This window comes from Suncus etruscus, chromosome 7 (genome assembly GCF_024139225.1).
Source record: "Suncus etruscus isolate mSunEtr1 chromosome 7, mSunEtr1.pri.cur, whole genome shotgun sequence".
NCBI classification, from domain to species: Eukaryota; Metazoa; Chordata; class Mammalia; order Eulipotyphla; family Soricidae; genus Suncus; species Suncus etruscus.
This window is the reverse complement of record NC_064854.1, coordinates 59,787,157-59,804,865: the sequence shown is the minus strand read 5'-3', so window position 1 is coordinate 59,804,865 and position 17,709 is coordinate 59,787,157. Positions and strand designations below refer to the sequence as shown.

Genomic DNA, 17,709 nt, shown 5'->3' with positions numbered 1-17,709 from the left:
GAATCACCATTGGTTCTGGGTCGGCACTTGCAAGGCAAATGCCCTACCACTGTGCTATCTTTCCGGCTCCATCAGCAAGAATTTTAAGCAGATTAAAGTTTACTGTGCCTTGAGACTCAGGACTGGAGTGATAGTAAAATAAAAGTAGGTATGGTATTTGCCTCGGACATAGCCAATCCAGGTTCAATTCCTAGTACTCCTATTGGTCCCTGAGTAATTTCTGGGTGCAGGGCAGGTAGTAACCCCCAAACACCAGTGGGTGTGGCTCAAAAAGTGAAAGAAGAAAAGTTTAAGTCTCAGTCAAGAGAAGCATTTGATCAATGTTCAAGCATACAAGCTGAGCAGGACCCAGGAAGGATAAGCAAGTACAGAAAGAAATGAGTAGAGAGTTTCCTTCCCTCTTGGCCTAGCCATTTGGCTGTCCAGGAAGCTGCCATCCTATCCCTATTTCTGAGGTTTTCATCTGTTACACTACATAATAAAAACAATACTGAGTAAATCTCCCTATAAGGAAACCGTAGCAGCTCCTTGTCAGGCTATCCAAACCCACAAAAATAAGGCCTGTGATTTTTCTTGTTTGTTTGCTTGCTTGTTTTTTTGTTTTTTGTTTTTTGTTTTTAGCGACCAGAGACTGTCCTATCAATATAGATCCTTCAATAGTGTAAGATCAGTGCATTTTCAATGGGAATGTTCCTGAATGATCCAGTTCCCAGAAGACTACTATGTCATTATGATTGTATGGGTCATGTTGCACAATAGAAATAGGCCCACTATCGGCCTATTATTATGCATAGTTTTTTTTCATCAGAGATTTTTAACTATCATTTATTTTTCACTGATAGTGAGAAAAGCAGCTTTTTTTCCTTGAGCCAGAATATCCCATTCATCGGAAACCCTATTTTTGGTCTATTTTAAACAAAGGTCAGTCACCCCCAAACACAGTCACTACTAACATTACCCCTTGACTTGGGCCTATACAACTGCACACCTGCAGAATGCTTTGGGAAGGATGAAACCCAGAAGGGGGAATATGCAATCTCTAGCCATGAGCACAGGGACATGTGTACAAGAAATTTCACTGTTTGAGGGAAGAAAGCACTATATAGAAGGACATTCAGGTGTGGGCAAAACCTGGTTATCTCAAACTCTGAGTATAAAAGAATTCATTTTTTTCAAGAGGCAGAAAACTCAAGCCTTACAAGGTAGAATCCAGGATGGGATGGGATGGGATGGGATGGGAAGAAGCAGAAAAATACTTGGGGTTTTGCATCCTAGCTGTGCCTACCCTATGCTTGTACAGGATTAGCATAGTCTGGCCTGGGCCAGCTTAAACAGGAGCAGCACAGTGAGCAATCCTTGGAAGACCTACGGCCAGAGGGGAGGGAAGAATGGTGTATGCATTACATCTTGTCTCTGCTGAAGAAGGCCTAGATCTGGCCTTACATCCTGAAGAAGGCCACATGTCCTGCCTCACAGCATGAAATTCAGGAAATTTAAATAACATGAGTCAAAGAAAGATGTGACCGGAGGAATCACTGTGGCTATCATGCAGAAATATGTCCATGTTACTTTGTTACATATGATTATTCATCCACAGTTAGTCTCTGATTAGTTTATGACTCAGGGATCAACTTACCATCAATTAATTAATAATTAATCATTAACTTTTTGTTTTGTTTTGTTTTGGGGCCATAGCCAGTGACACTCAGGGCTTACTCCTGGCTATGCATTCAGAAATCGCTCCTGGCTTGGGGGACCATATGGGATGCCAGGGGATCGAACCGCTGTCCATCCTAGATTAGCGCTTGCAAGGCAGACGCCTTACCGCTAGTGCCACTGCTCCGGCTCCTCATTAACTTCCGATTTAAGAGTTCTACAAAATTCTTTGTAGGGAATTTGGTCAACCATGGTTCCATCCCCCCCCCCCCGCCCCCCGCCCACACACACACACCCCTTCCTACCACTGCCTGACATTTGGTCCATGGGGCCTTTTGTTCAATTAAGACTGTTCCTGAGAACAGCTGAAACCATTTTTTGGCCACAAGAGTATTTCCTAAGTGATTTATAGTTATTACAAACCTGTCATAAATAAAATAGAACTGCATATATTCATGAGACATAACATGCTATTTCTTCAACAACCAATGAGATGGTGATGAAATACCACTTATTATGTAAAACCAGCAAAAGGCTGGCAGAAACACACACGAAAATGTGACAAACCTCCCTATTAAATGATTACATGAGTATAATTTCCACTTATACTCTTAGAAAGGAGTATAAATTTATCATGGAATAAAAGAATAAATCTCTCACTGATGGAGCTGGAGCAACAGTGCAGCAGTAGGGTGCTTGTCTTGCATGTGGCTGACCCAGGATGGACCTGGTATCCCATCTGGTTCCCTGAGCCAGGAGTGATTTCTGAGCGCATAGCCAGGAGTAACCCCTGAGTGTCACTGGGTGTGGCCCAAAAACAAAACAAAACAAAACAAAAATCTCTCACTGACTTGGCGATATCTCTTGGTTCCCATCTGCTTAACCTAGAAAGATGAGTCTTGGGTACACTACAGGGATTTCCCCAGTGTGGGGCTACCCGGGTGTGCATACCAACACACACACACACACACACACACACACACTCACACACACAGAAATCCCAGGATCCAAGCACAAAACTCACCAAATACTAAGTTAGGCACCTTTTCAAGAGAAAGAGACTACATAGGGTATAAGGGCTGGAGGTAACCCATAGAAAGAGTGACTCTTCTTCATTAGTTGAATTCAAGAATCCAAGGCTCATTTCTAGTCTGGTGCACAAAGAGAAGCACGTGAGGAGCAAATACAAGGGACCAGAAGACTCACCCACCCTTCTCCTTTCTCTTCTTGACCTCCCTCCTCTGCGGGCTCCTCTAGCCTTGGTTCCCAAGATACCAGAAGTTGGTTAATGAATCCTAGCCTGCAGCAAGATGCAGTGCTGTCCTTCTCATCTGCTCTGGCTGCAGGCTCAGACTTTCAGCTGTGGCTGGACACTCCAGTAAGAGCCGCAGAGGAGGAAAGAGGGTAGGGATGGTGGCCAAGGGGTGGGTGCAAAGCAGGAAGGAATGGTGCTGGTCCCGCCTGATACTGGCCATGTGACTGAAGGAGGTGCCATTCAGGAACACACTGAAGCTTTCTATCTGGGCTCAGTGGTAGCATCTGATAAGTCTTCACAGAGCAGCCGAAGCAAACCAACACGGTAGCCATCTGTGGTCCTTCTCAGCTTCTGCCCTGGAAGGCAGCCACTGCTCCAGCCCCCCACCAGGTCTCCCTTCTATCTAGCCACCCCTGCTGCTTCCACACCCACATCCCATCATACACACCTGATATCTCCAACGGCTAGTTGACCAACTGACCCTTGGCTGCCACAGATCCTGGGCTTTCATAGTGGGGAGCATAAATGTTCAAGCCACATGAACTGGCTGACATTTCTACTTCACCACCAGCTAGAGAGATGAACTTGGGACTGTAGTTATCCTTACCAAGATTCTGCAATAGGGGAAACTGAGTCCAGTAAATGTCATTTTCAAAGGCTGGGGTTTTCTTTGTTTTTATTCTTTCCTTTTCTAGTTTACTCATTGGAGAAATGGAAATAGTAGTATCCATCCTTAGGGTTGTAATGTGGATGAAATAAGGTCATATATATGTATAGTCACACACATATGCACACATAATACACTAGCTATTACTATCGCCATTCCTGTGCAGAATCTTTTGAACACAACAGCTGAGAAAGGCTTCAAAGACCATGCACACAAATGAGCATCATTAAAGTGCATACAAGCTATCATCGAAATCCTCAGGAACAAACTCATCTCAGAAGACCCTTTTGAGCAACTGAGTATAATACCAGAATCCCTTACAAATAATCTATGTTAGGCAGTCTCTCAGAACTCTTGTGATTTTTGTCTGGAAACATGAATTTCCCATCGAGTGGACAGCTAAGCTGCCAGTACAAGAAAGAAACCATTGGGAGTCCCCAAACCCTGATCAAGGATGTAAGTGAGTGAGATCTCCCTGTAATTAAAACTTACATAAAAAGTTGTTATTTTTTTAAGTAGAAATGTTTCTTGTGGGGCCAGAGAGATAGCATGGAGGTAAAGCATTTACCTCTCATGCAGAAGGTCATTGGTTCAAACCCCAGTATCCCATATAGTCCCCTGTGCCTGCCAGGAGCGATTTTTGAGCATGGAGCCAGGAGTAACCTCTGAGCACTGCCGAGTATGACCCAAAAACAAAAATAAAACAAAAAACAATGTTTCTTGTATATTCCTATAGAACTTTATTTCTCTTTCTGCAGAAAACTTAGCAGCAATTAACTGACCCCTCTCCCAATATTTATTCCACACACAGCAAGGCAAAAGCACTCAGGGTACAGAATTAACAATAATAAGACAGGAACCTTTTCTCTAGCTGATGAGAGAGGCCCTGCAATGTGGCTGTGTGATGGTAAAACTAGATCAAAGAACTTGCCCTTCTTTTTTGGGGGGGGGGCACACCCAGTGGTGCTCAGGGGTTACTCCTGGCTGTTTGCTGAAATAGCTCCTGGCAGGCACAGGGGACCATATGGGACACCGGGATTCAAACCAACCATCTTTGGTCCTGGATCAGCTGCTTGCAAGGCAAAAGCCGCTGTGCTATCTCTCCGGGCCCAAACTTGCCCTTCTTTCTAGCCAGCTAACCTGGAGACAGCCTTGCTTGTAAGTGGCATTGCTGTCCCATGTGTGATCTCATGCCTGCATGCTGCGGCATTAGCTCTCAAATCTCCAGGTCAGAAAGAGCTGAGGAAATTTACCACGTGGGGCCTCATTCCACCACTGCTCTGCCAGGGCCACTTCCTAGCACTCAATTGGCCCTGCAAGATGCAGAAAGGACTTGTTTTGTTTTTTGCACTTTTATAGCTATCCAACTAAAAAGAAAAATAAGTCACCAGCCACAAATTATTAACAGTTCACATGAACCAGAACACCACATGATTATGATCCATGCTTCAAAAAACAAACAAACATAGATCTCAAGTTCTCAAAGAACAGAATTTCTAAACAATTATCTAGGACTCATTTGATGATGAGTAATTTGGACATTTTTCAAAAAGTCAATCATTTGGGACAGATGGCAGAGGAATGAGCCCACGACATGGCACCAACTCAACATCAGTGTCACAAATTTTGCTCTCAAGATGTTCAGTTTCCTTGGGTCTTTTCAACAGAGTATTTAAAAGCAATTAATTACTCTTATTATGTTAGTACCATGTCTATATTACAAAACAAGGTTTTCAACTATGACCCATGCCCCAACTCCATTACTTTAGGTATACAAATGTGTGACTACACCAAAGGAAATAAGGAAGTTCAGGGGAAATACTGGGAATTTGGAACTCTATCAGTAACAAACACAGAATAACTGACCTGTTGGGTCAAATAAATATCCCAAATAAAGTCTGCATGAAAGAGAACCACCAGGGTCTTAGAATGGAATGGAAACACTTTCATAATGGAAACACTTTCCTTCCCTCTCTGTGACTTACCTCATCATCTTTATACCAGGACAAGCTCTCAGCTGTCAGGACAAACCAGTAACCTTTTGAGCCTCCTTTCATGATGCCAATGTTGCTGATGGTAAGCCAGCCCTTTCGAATCACCTGTAAGAGAACACAGGTGGCAGACATGCTTAATTGTGTGTGAGCCATGAGGCAGCAGTGGTGTAACTAAGCAAAGTCAGAAAGCGAGGTCCAGGTTATAATCTGCAATGTGCCTCCTCTGCCTCCGCTGAGTGCCACAACTCTGTCAAAGTACAGACAATAGGAGGGCCACCTCTCCCACCCAATCTAAAGGACAAACTTGAAGCCCCATCTTAAAGGGATGGTACTGGCAGCACCACTGAGACAGACAGGAATGAAGGCACAGCTTGGAGGCTTGTGCCTGGCCTATTCATGGGTCTGTGGCCACCCGTTGAACATGCTCAGCTGACTTCATGAGCACCCAGCGCCTCTCCAGCCCACTGCCTCTTCTCCCTTTCCAGCCTGCTGGTCCATTTGTTGGTCTGGTTTGCATCTCTCAGATTTCCATCAGCAACTGGTCACCAAATGGTAAAAAAAAAAAAAGAGGAAACTCAAGCCAATCAATTAGTTCCTTGTTAACAGCTCTGAGTAAGACCTACTAAGAAAGAAAAATGTAACAATAAGCTTACATGAAAAGTTGGGAGTTCTTTCCCTAGAAAGAAACATGAATAGAGAGTTCCTGGATATCAGTCCTGGGATGATTTGGGGGTTGGGGTATCTGAGGCCAAAACCAAAGCCACAAAAGTAAAAATAGACATGAATGACTATAAACAACTAAAAAACTTCTGCACGGCCAAGGTGACCATCAACAAAATTAAAAGGCAATCTATTGAATAGTAGAAAACAGCTGCAAATCCTGGCTTGCTAAGGGGCTACTATATGTATAATATAAAAAGGATTAATATAGTTAATAAAATTTTTAATTCTATTAATAAACAGGCATACAATCTGAAAAGATGTGTAAAGAAAAAACAGATGGCAAACACGTACATGAATACACAAAAGTTCTCAACATCACTGATCATTGAAGAAATGGAAATCAAAACCATCATAGGGCTGCATCTCAGATCTGTTTGAAAGTTATTCTTGGAAAGACAAAATGTTCAAAAACAAGGAGGAAGGGGATCCCCTTCTGTGTTTTTGGTAGGAATGTCCATTGGTGTAACTTCTCAAAAATTAAAAGATTCGGGTCAGGAGAGATAGCACAGCGGTGTTTGCTTTGCAAGCAGCCGATCCAGGACCTAAGGTGGTTGGTTCGAATCCCAGTGTCCCATATGGTCCCCCATGCCTGCCAGGAGCTATTTCTGAGCAGACAGCCAGGAGTAACACCTGAGCACTGCCAGGTGTGGCCCCCCCACAAAAAAATTAGAAGATTCCTTTAATAAAATAAAAGAGAAGTGAGCACATAACTCTAGGTATTTTTCCCAAGATAAAAGCACTAACTAAAAACTCTACATGCACTCTATGTTCAATGCTTATTATTTGAAATGAAAAATATATGGAAACATTGGACAACACAAGTGCCCATCAATGGGGAGCAAATAAAAAAGAATGAAATACTGATATGTTATTTACAATGACATGCCAGAGGACAGGCACCTCAGAGGAGCCTGTAAGAGAAGCAGAACAGGTCAAACCAGGCAGTGATTGGCCAGTTTACCTGAAGGAGAAGGACAAACAAGAACCAAATCTCTAAGGCCAGAGTCCAGAAAATGCTAACAGAACTGAAGGTGTTGAGATTGGAGCAAATAAGAGGAGTTCAGTTCACAAGAGCCTCCACTCAAAATAACAAGAAATAGTACAGCAGCAGTTAGGGCACATGTCTGACAGGCAGTTGCTCTAGCTTTGATTCCTGAAACCACACAATCCCCTGAATACCACCGAATGCAGCCTTCTAGGGCCATCACACTGGGTAAACTTGAGTCATTCTCAACACCACAGGGCCTGAGCAGCACTGCATCCTCAGATTCAGCCCCTGCCCTGAGTTTGCCAAGATGAGAACCCCTGGTTAGTATCTTGGGCTTCCTGAGCACCACTTGAGAGAACCCAACTCCCAAAAACACAAAAATAAAACAAATCCATAAATGCTTCCACAGGCTGTTCTCCCCTGAGACATGTTTTGGGTGAGTGGCCTGTAGCAACCAAGCATCTGAGGGACCAGGCACTGTGCCAGGTAGCCTGTCCCTACAGCCAGAGGAACACCCAGCTGTGCTTCCCATCAGGCTAATGAGGTGGTGAAAGCACATTGTCACACCTACTGTCTCAGGAGGGCTAAGAGGAGCTGTGAGATAATCCAAAGTGGGGAGCTTCTGTCCATGGCTTGAAAGGATTCTCCAGGAAAAAAAAAAACAGATGTCCAATGAATATCATTCCATGCTTGGAAGCACTATGACAGAGGGGCTCACTGGCCAGGATGTCCTGGGGTGGCTCTCGTATGGCTCTAATTATCTAGAAAATCAGGGCAGAGCTTCTGAGTGATTGAAAGAAGAAAAGGATTTGACTCTTTCTAGAACTTCAAAGATAAGAACAAAAGCTTATGGTTACTAAATGTCAGGGAGCTAGCCATCATAGTAGTCAGGGAGTATGCCTGGCACATACCAGGATCTCAGTTCAAACCTTAGCATTGCATGACCTCCAAATACTCCTTTAGGGGGACCCTAATGGTACCTAGAACCACTGAGCCCAAGCAGTTCTCTATTGCTGTATCTGAGTATTGAAATTTATACCCCACTGAACAAGGTAATAGACCCCCTCAAGCAAAGCTTGGGAGCACCCCCTAATAAAAGCCCTCCCACACATTGTATAAACAGCACCAAATACATCCTTTCCTTTGCTCCTAAAGGGAGAAGGCCCTCTGTTTGGATGATAAGAGAGGGATTAGGCCCTGCCACTCTTCCAGCCCCTATTCATAAAGCAGGCCTTCCTCCAGAAGCTTCTGCAATGCTTTGACCTCTCCTATACAGAATGCTCCGAGACTGAGGAAGAGAGGTCTCTGAATACCTGAATAAAGTTTCATCTGCTGGACTCATGGCCAAGCCTTAGCCCTTGACCCAGCATTCATGGTAGAGAACTGTTTGTTTGTTTGTTTGTTTTTTAAGAGCAAAGAGTGTCTTCACCTGACTGAACATGGACTGGTCAACAGACAGACAGTGATATCAGCCTGTGGTGTGAAATCCAGCTGAGCAGCAATATCTCAGACCTGAGGTAAGAAAGCTTTCAGGTAAGTCTAAGCTGGGTTGGACTAAAGAATTGGCTGGGTTGGTTTTGCCTCACAGATCTAATACTGGCTGATTGGGGGACCAGGAATGTCTGCCTACACTTCCCCCCTGTGCCACACAGGACATCAAAAATATCTATACCATACAGAGTTCTTGGAAAACTGGCAAGTTGAAGACTCAGTGTTGGGAGTATAAGCACAAGGGGCATTGTTTGGTTATTATCTGTGATCAGGCCATGACAGATACTAGAATGTTAATGACAAGTGGACATAGGAGATCAGATGAAAAGTCACACACATTTCCTTCCATCCTGACAATATTTGGTCTGTTCTAAGCCCCATTAGGCAGCATGTTATGGTTAGCCTGAAACATACTTCTTGACATTCCTACGTATACTGCATTGGGGAAACTAAGGCAGATGATCACCAACCTGGTAGTGACATGTTGATATAATGATTTTTGGCTGTTGGCCTCTGGGGACTAAATGGACATCACTGAGACAAAAGAGCTGGGCACCATCTGATATATATGAGGGACAAGCTAGCTGATGGAAACACATTTGTGTGCAAAATGATGATGATGATATGAATTCACATTATATTCATAGAAAATAAGGAACTATATTTTTTAACTTGATTGATTGATTGATGGATGGATTTTGGGGCCACACCCAGCAGCACTCAAGAGTCATTCCTGGCTCTGCACACAGAAATCGTCCCTGACAGGCTGGGATGCCGGGAATCGAACCGAGTCCCTTCCAGCCGCATGCAAGGCAAATGCTCCACCGCTGTGCTATCACTCTGACCCAAGGAATTATGTTTAGATTAAATAAGGAATTAGCCCTTTTAGGGGAGAGAGGCTACACCCAGTGATGCTCAGGGATTACTACTGGCTCTGCACTCAGAAATTACTCATAGCAGTGTTTGAAGAACCAATGCTAGTGTTGGAACCTCAACAGGCCAGTTGCAAGGAAAGCACCTTACCTGCTGTACTCCTACTTAGGATCCAGAATTAGACTTTTTGTTTTTGTTTTTTGTTTTTGGGCCACACTGATGATGCTCAGGAGTTACTCCTGGCTATGCGCTCTGAAATCGCTCCTGGCTTAGGGACACTGGGGGATCAAACTGCAGTTTGTCCTAGGTTAGAGTGAGCAAGGCAAATGCCCTACCACTTGCACCACCACTCCAACCCCCCAGCATTAGACATTTAACAGTCATATCAAATCCCTATTATGCCTTAAGATACAGATGCCAAAGAAGATAGTGATTTCTGGTTTTCTCCTATCCTAACTCCACTAGTGGAAGTTTCCATCACAACAATAAATTAAACTGTGAACAAGAAACAGAAGTCCAAGGTAAGGTTCTATGAAATAGCCTTACATAGATGAAGAAAGCCTTACTGAATGAAGAAGTTTTTTCCACTTTTTCCTGACCTGCACAACTCACCTTGAACTACTTCTCTGGGGTATCGTCACCTACCATCTGCTGGGCTCCAGGATAGCCGCCTTCCTTAAGCCTTCATTCGAGAACATTTTTCCAAGCATCTGCAGTTTATGAGCCTGTGATACTCTCCTGACTGTCAAAACAACACCCGTAGGAATTGCTTCACTTCCCACGATAGCTTATAGCCAATAGCCATTTACACAAGGGCCTGCTCAGGTGCCATTCCCGCCACAGGCCTGACTACTTCTGCAAAGCTCACTCTTAGGGAGCTGTTTATTCTCAACTCACCTAAACCTTGACAAGATCCAGGCCATTAGTGATGATGAAAATCAGAGCTCTACATCTTCCACTCTTTTCCTGTGTATCTTTTCCATGTGCAGGATTGCCTTTGAAGTGAGGAGGGAGCTCCACATGTGGAAAAGATCCCAAATGATACAAAACAGAATGAGAGCTAAGCCTCAGATTGGTTCATCGGATTCTCACATTCAAGGACAAAAATACACATGGGGGAGCAGGATACTGCCTAGTTAGCCAGGTCTGAGCAGGACATGGAATACTTTGCTAAATTTTAAGAGGGGGCTTAGGGAGAATATAGGGTTTAAAGTGATTGGCTGCATGTGGACAACCATGGGTCAATTCCTACACATGGCTGGGCTGGTTTAGGTAATCCCTTGCACCATAGGGCTCAAGCAGCACTGCATCCTCAGGCCCTTGAATTGAATTGCAGGCCCTATTGGTCAAGAATCAATGGAAGGACCTGCCAAGATGGACCACCCAGCCATACAGACACCAATTAGGAGTCCCTATCCTATTCCAAAGCAACTAATTCTGAGAGCTGCTCTAGGGGAAAAAAAAAAGCAAGCATCCTGACAAGTATTCATCAGGCATTTCATTTTGTTGAAATGCAGCTGGGGGTGGGAAACAAATGTGGACCTCATGCAGGACCTGCCAGCAGAAACCAGAAACTGGGCCTGGCCATTTCATTTAGGTGTTTTAGAAAGTCTGTCTTCCTCCTGCAAGGAACAAGAAGGCTTTGAAGTGCTAAAAGCAGGGCTGTAACGTAAGATCTGCAGCATGCAAGGTTTCCTTCCAGATGAGTTTAGTGTTGGAGTTAGAGCAAGGAGAAAGGATGGAGGGAGAGAAGAAGGAATCCCAGGCCTTGGGAAGTGATTATTTGGACAGGAGGGATGAGATAGACAGACCAGAGAGAACATGGGAAGAAAAGTTAAAATAAATATGGTTAATGGCAGATAGAGAATGAAGGTCACAAATGGCCCTCAAAGTTTGTCAACAAAACTAAATAGACCATGGAGTGTGGGGTGGAGGGTAGAAGGAAGGAGGGAGGAAAAGGAAGCAGGAGAAGAAGGGAGAGAGAATAGGAGAACTGTATGCAGAGAGTAAAGAAGCCATAGGTTCAGGTTGCACATGTCAAGATGTGCCCATTGAGAACCAGAGTGTTAGTACAGCAGGTAGGGTGCTTGCCTTACACTCAACTGTCCTGGGTTCTATCCCCAATACCCCATATGGTCCCCCAAGTCATGATAGGAGTGATCCTTGAGAGAAGAGCCAGGAGTAATCCCTAAACACCCCAAAACTAAAAGATCAAAGAAGTGACCCCCTAAAAAAGTGCCCACCAATAGTTGAGTGGACAAATAAGGTAGAGTATACTTACAGGGTGACTACTACACAATCCTAAAAAGATGAAATTCTGCCACTGGCAACAACCTGCATAGGATGGGACACTAAGGTCTTTATGACTAAGTGAAGAAAGAAAAAAAGACTGGCACCAAGTAACTGGGCTCAAGAGAAGTGAGAAACCAAACCAATGATTCAAGAATCCAAAAACAAACAGACTCTAAGACCAGACATGACTGACCTAATGCTGCACATTACGATGCAGTGTGACTGGACTGGCCTAGGAAATTCTAGAGTTGCAGACACGTGAACTGAGAAGTCGTGGACAAGGCTAAACCAATGGCTTTGTGGACTGCAGGTAATGGAAGTGACTGAAGCCACATCTGCAAGAGTGAGTGGCTATGTGAGAAGAGACTGGACCAGGGACCACGCCTTGAGAAAGGTAAACCTATCATGTTGGCATGCCCTAGCTTAAACCATCACAAAGACAATGCCCTAGACCAGTGATGGCTAACCTTTTTTGGGCCGGCGGGAGGCGAGTGTGCCGGTGTCTGCTTTGCAACTCACCTGGCAACCGGGCCAGACTGGCCATTGGGAGGACCAGGCATTGTGCAGCAGTTTGGGCACTCGGGCTTAAAAAGGTTAGCCATCACTGCCCTAGGCCATCACAAAGAAGTGGCAAAGAATGAAGAATACTACACCACCAGAAACCACTGGAAGAGGGGTTCTCACAAGGCCAAGTCATTGTACAGGCCAATGCTATTGGCTTGAGGAACATGGATGTTACAATAGAAAATATTCAAAAGCTTCTGACCAAGGTGAAGACATGCTAGGGTCCCCAATGAAGAGATTGGAGACTCAGGTCCCTCCTACTGTCAACATCTGGCTCAAGATAAGTTGATAGGATTCTGTGAGGAGTGTCTCTGATAAAACACAAGCATTGAGAGGAGAAGCGAGGACAACCTTCTCATTCCCAGGAAAGAAGCCAGTTCAGCCTCTGTGCCAGCCTCCTGCTCAGGCACCCTCCTGCTCACTGACAAGGACCAGCTGAGGAGCCTCCCTGAGTTTTGATAATGGGGCTAGAGGAAAAGTAGAGTTGCTGAGCTAGTGCTCCCAAATATGTCAAAGGGAAAACAAGAAAAGGATTGACTGATAAGGAAAACATTTGAGAATGGTTGTTGTTGTTTGTTTTTTCTGGGGGGGGGGTACACCTGGCAGTGCTCAGAGGTTACTCCTGGATCTGCACTCAGAAATTGCTCCTGGCACCACATAGTTGTACGAACATTTACTGGAAATAAAAAAAAAAAAAGATCAGACACAAATATCAAACCCAAAGTCAACGATAACAGAATCAATACCCAATCTACAACAAGCTGTACAAATGGGAACCAGTTACACTAGCATTATGGGAGGTAAAAGGGGAGATATGGGATGCATGCTGGGAACAGGGGTGGAGGGAGGACAACACTGGTGGTGGGAATGTCCCTCACTCATTGTCACTATGTGCCTTAAATATTTTTAATTTAATTAAAATTAATTTTATTAAATAATTTTTATTTTGACCAAAGTAGATTACAAGTATTTCACAGTAATAGTTTAGGTACATAGTAATATTGAATCAGGGGCATTCCCACCCTTAGTGTTGTCCTCCCTCCCCCCTGTTCCTAGCATGCAAGGAAGGAAAATGCCCAGCACTGCGCTATCACTCCAGCCCCTTGAGAATATTTTTAAATAAGGAGTTTTGTTTGAGAATGGTTTGTTATTGTTGTTGTTGTTTTTGTGTGTGGACGGGACACACCTGGAAATGCTCAGGGTTACTCCTAGCTCTGGGCTCAGAAATTGCTTCTGGCAGGCTTAAAAACCATATGGGATGCCAGGAATCAAACCCAGGCTGGTCCTGGGTGAGCCAAGTGCAAGGCAAATGCCCTATCACTATGCTATCTCTTCAGACCTTATTTGAGAATGGAGTTTGAGCTTTTGAAATAACACCACAAAATGATCAATCACTCTACTTTTTAGAAAAATACAGAATCTAATTCACTGCCTGATACCAAAAATAAAAGTAGCAGGGCATAGGGATAGGACAAAAATTAAAGCACTTGCATTGCATGCAGCTCACACTGGTTCAATTGTCAGCACTATAAATGGTCTTCAGCACTGCCAGGCGTATCAAGCACAAAGCCAGTAGTCCTAGAGCACTTCTGGGTGTGACCTACCCTTTACACCAGTGCTTCTCAATTACTTTCTGTCATGCCCCCCCCAGAAAGAAGAAAACATTTTTCACGACCCCCCCACTCAACCGTGAATAATATCTTTATTAAAAAAAAAACTTTAACCTTCAAAACAAAAATATATAAAATAATTTGAGCTGATTTTTTAATCAGAGGTGATGTCTGGATGAATGGCTACAAATGAGCACGTTTTGCAATGCATAGCTTTTCGAAGCGGGGTTTGAAGCAGGACACAGCAACTCTCAATCAATGTCTCCAGAGACATACAGAGACATAAACACGGGGCTTAGCTTGTTATGACAGTGTTTGCCGAGGTCAAACGTGCCCCCCTTTACGGACCCTCACTCCCCACCTGGGGGGCGTGCCCCACTATTTGAGAAGCACTGCTTTACACGAAAATAATGGTGACTTGGCATCTGTAGTACTTAGCACTGATGCTAGTTGTAAGTGGTAAGTAAAAGATGAACATGAACAGAGTTTCCAAAAACAATGGGAGACTATTTAAGACACTATCAAGTACCACGCAACTCCAGTTACTTCAGTGGCCAGACATTTCTCAAGTTCATTATTTGGACTTAGCACTTCCATTGTATTGTTTTGAAGTGGGACGGTTGTATTGGCTTGGCTCCTGCTTTCCTAGTAAGATAATAACCTGGTTTAAAGCAGGAGATTGTAGGGTATGGAGTAGTGCAGGTGAGTCCTGCCAGTTACTAGCTGCTGCACAAACTTTGGCAAGTCCCCTCGTCTAATCAAATCTCATGCATCTAACAGGCTGAGTTGCAATGAAGAGTCCCCATCTCAAAGAGAAAGTGAACAGTGAGGGGCATGGAAGCACAACAGCAGGTGGTTGGTCAGCTGTCTTGACTCTGAGGGTCCACTCCATTGGTCACCCTGCTGTCTCCCACTCACAGGCTGTTGGGACCAAGACTGGGATGATTCTACTGTTCGAGTCTTCTTGTGAATAGGTTATGGGCAGCATCATTGATGGTTAGGGGTTGGAAATAGAGGACACAGACAGAATGTGGGTCAGAGTTGAGAAAGGAAGAACAACACTCGCATATAAGCTGATAATGGTAGCTGCAGGGATCCAAGGGAAAACTTGTGACAGGATTACTCGTGTTTACCATGTTTCATTGGGACCAGGAACTTCTCTGTTCAGGATCATATTTCTGTACCCTGCACCATTTCTTCCCTGGTGATCACAGTGAGGTGGGAAATATGGACAGTTCTCACCAGGCAGGTGCAAAAGGAGTAGTACTGGGAGCTGTCTTCATCCCTTGGCAAAACATAAAGGTTAAGATTCATGGGTCTGGAGTGATAGTACAGCTGAAAAGTGTTTGCCTTGCGTGCTGCTGACCTGGGACTGACTTGAGTTTGAACCCTGGCAACCCATATGGTCCCTGGAGCCTGCCAGGAGTGATTTCTGAATGTAGAACCAGGAGTAAACACTGAATTTTGGGTTGTGGCTCAAAAAACAAAAAGTAAAAAAAAAAAAAAAAAAGATTCTGAGCAAATGGGTCTGTGAGATCATATAGGAGATAAAATGTTGCCTTGCCGCTAGAGGTAAGGTGTCTGCCTTGCAAGTGCTAGCCTAGGACTGACCGCAGTTCAATCCCCCAGTGTCCCATATGGTCCCCCCAAGCCAAGAGCGATTTCTGAGCACATAGCCAGGAGTAACCCCTGAGCGTCAAATGGGTGTGGCGCCCCCCAAAAAATAAATAAAATGTTGCCTTGCACCAGGCCACCTGTGGTTAATTCCTTGTATCCCTTTTGGTATCCCAAGTCTCATTAGGAGCTTGTCTCTGAGTACAGAGCCAATACCCGAGCACTCCAAAACAAAAGATTCAAAACCAAGCAGCATCTTTAATAAAATAGGCACAGTCCCTTTGACATGTTATCCTTGTAAGTGATGATTCCTGGTGTTACGGATCACTTGCATGCATGGCCATTGGCTTCCAGATTTTAAAATCCATCTCTTTCATTCAAAATCCTGGGGTAAGGAAGAGAACCTCATCATGTGCACCAATCCAAGGTAGGTGCTAAGTTAGAGACAGAGCGGATGCAATTGTGGTCCTGGCCATGCTTAGACAGCATGCAGGCACTTGAAAGAGAAAAATAAACAAACATACAAAACTCAGGTGAGAAAGGTTCACGTTGCCATGGAAGACACAGTGAAGAGCTAAAAATAGCATAGAAGTCAGGAAATGAACTCCCCAGAAGTGCACATTGAACCTACAGTAAAAGGGAAAAAGGAAAAGGAAAAAAGAGTGTGGTAGGGACAGATAGGAAGCAGGGGTCCTCAAACTTTTTAAACAGGGGCCAGTTCACTGTCCTTCAGACTGTTGGAGGGCCAGATTATAGTAAAAACAAAAATTATGAACAAATTTCTATGCATACTGCATATATCTTATTTAGAAGTGAAGAAACAAAATGGGAATAAATACAATATGTGGCCTGAGGGTTTGAAGACCCCTGCAAGCTTGCCTGAGCCCTGGAGATTCCAGACCAGGCTAGTGTGGATGGCAGGGGAGCAGGCAGCAAGAGAAGGGAGCCAAACGCAGGCGGCTCTGGGGCTCTGTCCTAAAGATAACAGCATTCCCTGATGACCAGCAAACAGCAACAACTTGTTCTCAGAGCAGGTTCCCCTGCTTTACCACCCAACTGAAATGAAATCAGAAGACACTCCATGACACACCAGATTCAACATAGGATCTATGCAAAAACCAGTATCTCTAGTTACAGAAGCCTGACTTCGACAACTGTGACTGAGTAGAACATTTTCTGGGACCATGAAAAAAGACCTTGGGTTGGACAACTAGTATGTCCAGAGCCTGTAGTTGGTCTTCTGACAGGGTGTTTCATAGATAGAAAGACCCTGCTGTTTTTTTAGGTCAAGGGTATTTTCTTTTTAATTTTCCCAACATTTGCTGTGCCTATACAAAATACAAAATAAAATAAAATAAAAAGTAAACAAAACCCTCCACACACACCCTATTATTACTATTTTTTTATAGAACCTAGGTACATGAATTATTTTGTTTTTACCTTATACTTCCGTGTCTTTCTACAACTTGAGAAAAGAAAAAAAAAGGCCGATGAGGCCATAGGGCCAAGTGGTCTCAGGTGCATTGGTGGGAAAAAAAAAAAGATCAATGACAATAGAATCAAGACAGCCAAACTATAACAATCTAAATTTAGAATGGATCTGTTACACTAGTAGGCCAGGGTGCTAAAATGGGGAAAGATAGGGGAATGCATCCTTGGCACTTTGTTGGAAAGAGGTCAAGACCAGTGATGGAATGGCCCTAATTCACTGTCACTATATGCCTGAACACAACTTGTAATTCACAATGGTCTTAATAAAAAAATTTTTTAAATACAAATGTCCAAAAGGCACAATTAAAAAAAGATAAAGGCATTTAAAAAATTGAAAGGAAGAGAGAAACCAGTTTACAATTCTTTTTTTCCTTTTTTTTTCTTTCTTTCTTTTCTTTGGGGGCCCTAAACTAAAACAAAAGAAAACCACAACAGATGTTTTATTTGTTTGTATTTTCAGCTAAATAAATAAATAAATAAAAAGCTTCAAA

The 17,709-nt window shown here is 43.7% G+C and overlaps 1 protein-coding gene across 2 annotated transcripts in view; it reads right to left on the bottom strand.

The window, feature by feature from the left end:
* Nucleotides 1-17,709, bottom strand: part of DNM3 (dynamin 3) — a 348,113-nt gene that overhangs the window by 232,776 nt on the left and 97,628 nt on the right. For both annotated transcript variants that reach the window (XR_007497526.1, XM_049776438.1), the window contains exon 14: nucleotides 5,564-5,677. Coding sequence is in view for 1 of the 2 variants with exons in the window: in XM_049776438.1 (XP_049632395.1) it covers nucleotides 5,564-5,677 (114 nt within the window). In the remaining variant the exon portion in view is untranslated. The remainder of the gene's footprint in view (nucleotides 1-5,563; nucleotides 5,678-17,709) is intronic.